The 1995-nt window shown below is 32.5% G+C and overlaps 1 protein-coding gene across 1 annotated transcript; it reads right to left on the minus strand.

The window, feature by feature from the left end:
• Window positions 1-675: 675 nt before the first annotated feature.
• LOC135149546 (AT-hook motif nuclear-localized protein 23-like) lies at window positions 676-1251 on the minus strand. Its single transcript, XM_064085291.1, has one exon. It carries the CDS (start codon window positions 1249-1251, stop codon window positions 676-678), a length of 576 nt encoding a protein of 191 aa, XP_063941361.1.
• Window positions 1252-1995: the final 744 nt, after the last annotated feature.

A 1995-nucleotide genomic window follows, 5' to 3' on the forward strand; every position in this document is an offset into this window, starting at 1 on the left:
TTAATGATGAATTCTAGGAAGAGTCTAGATATTTTGTCTATCTATATAAAGACTGTTATACCAGCACATATGTAAATCATTAAGAAAAATAAAATCTTCTGTTTTCTTCAAGTTCTGTACCCAACACTTTTTATATGAAAGACTTGGCGTTTAAAATCCACCACTGGCTGCACTGATGTAACCATTTTCATGGTAAGATGCAAAAACTAATTATAAGATACTTTCAGAACAGCTGATTTCTCATGTCTTCATCATTGCTCTATTCCCTAATTTCCCCTCCTCTCCTCTAATTTCATTGCAGGGACAAAAAATATAGGTGTGTGTATATACAAGAATCAACAAACTGAGTTAAAGTTTGTTTAGTATTGTAATTTGCACAAAATTTTATGATGCGTACGTAGTCATTTTCAGGAAAGCCACCCCGGATATATCTTAATCCATATTCTCTTATTGTATTTCATTGATATTTATGTCTTATAATTGATTTCCAAATGTATTTTCTGTGTGTATACCAAATGAAATATACTAATAATTAAGGAATGCTGTATATCAGAAAAAACATAAGGAATAAATATTTGTAAATGATTTATTTGAATTGGATAGTTTATTAGAGTACATGGCTAGCGGATCTCTTGCACCGCAGAACAACACTAGAGAGATAATAGAATTAAAACATCAGACTTGTGTAGAAACGGCAAGAACAAGCGTAACAGTACTTGCTGCTTTCATCTGAGTGAGAATCCGTCCTCCCATAACATTACCTGCACCATCTGCAAATTGAACATGGAAACAACTAACAATGTTTCCAGAAGCAGCATTTAAACAACTGTAAGCCCCAGAAAACGAAATTATCTGGAAGCTTGTAGAAACGAATGGTGGAGGGATTGCACCTAGTGGATACGCAATATCAACATCAGAAATGAGTCCATGGCCAGTAAGCACAGTTATAGCAAGCCCGAAATGCAGTGCAAATTGCACCACACAACTTATGACATCAAATCCACTAGGGATTTCAAGAAGGACTGGTTTGCTGATGCCATTCACTGACGTCTCACTGTTGGTCATTAAAGACCCATCAGAATTGAATGAATATTGAGGAGCTCCTCCATGCCTCCCTGGAACTGTAGATATTGGGCTAGTTAAACCATGTTGGTCAGGTAAGCTTTCAGCCTGCGACTTAGGTTCCTCATGTTTTTCTTCCAAGAGAGGTGTTGTCGATGAGGATCCACCGGATTTTTTTGAATTACTCATCACTGCGAAGAAAATGTTATTGCTGTGAACTAAACAATGAAAGAGATAAGTATATATAGCCTCTCCGATAACATATATGAGCTGTAATTTGGGATTTTTATTGTTTATATGAGTTTAAAAAGATAATAAGGTATATGAGATTTCACCGTTATTGAATAAAACACCGTGTTCATGAAATTTATAGCTAGGGACATTCTTTTGCATATTTTTTTCACACATATATATAATCTTTCCACTCATTGATAAAAGATATATACATACACAGATCACACACACACACATATAGGCTGGCACTCCCTAGCATACCCTTTTATATGAAATTACGTAGCACACCATTATAAATATATACATAGCACACCATTATAAATATATACATAATATATATTCTATTATTTTTTTATGAAATATAATTGCAAATTTTGATTATTAAACCGAAAACGAAGTTATACAATTTTTTTATTCCAAAGATCATCTAAAATAATGCAATATCTCAACATGATTCTATAACAGAATAATAATCATTCACAATTATTCTGTTATAGAATCAGTTTCGAAAATATACTTTTTAATCAAATTTTAAGTGTTAATTACTTAAAATAGATTTATTTTATAGTATTCTATATTAGAATCACGTTTTATATGTATTCTATAACTGTATTTATAATAAAATTGATGATTTATAGTGGCGCACTATGTAACTCCATATAAAGAGTCCCTCTCTGGAATGTTGGCGGCCTATATATA

This window comes from Daucus carota, chromosome 9 (genome assembly GCF_001625215.2).
Source record: "Daucus carota subsp. sativus chromosome 9, DH1 v3.0, whole genome shotgun sequence".
NCBI classification, from domain to species: Eukaryota; Viridiplantae; Streptophyta; class Magnoliopsida; order Apiales; family Apiaceae; genus Daucus; species Daucus carota.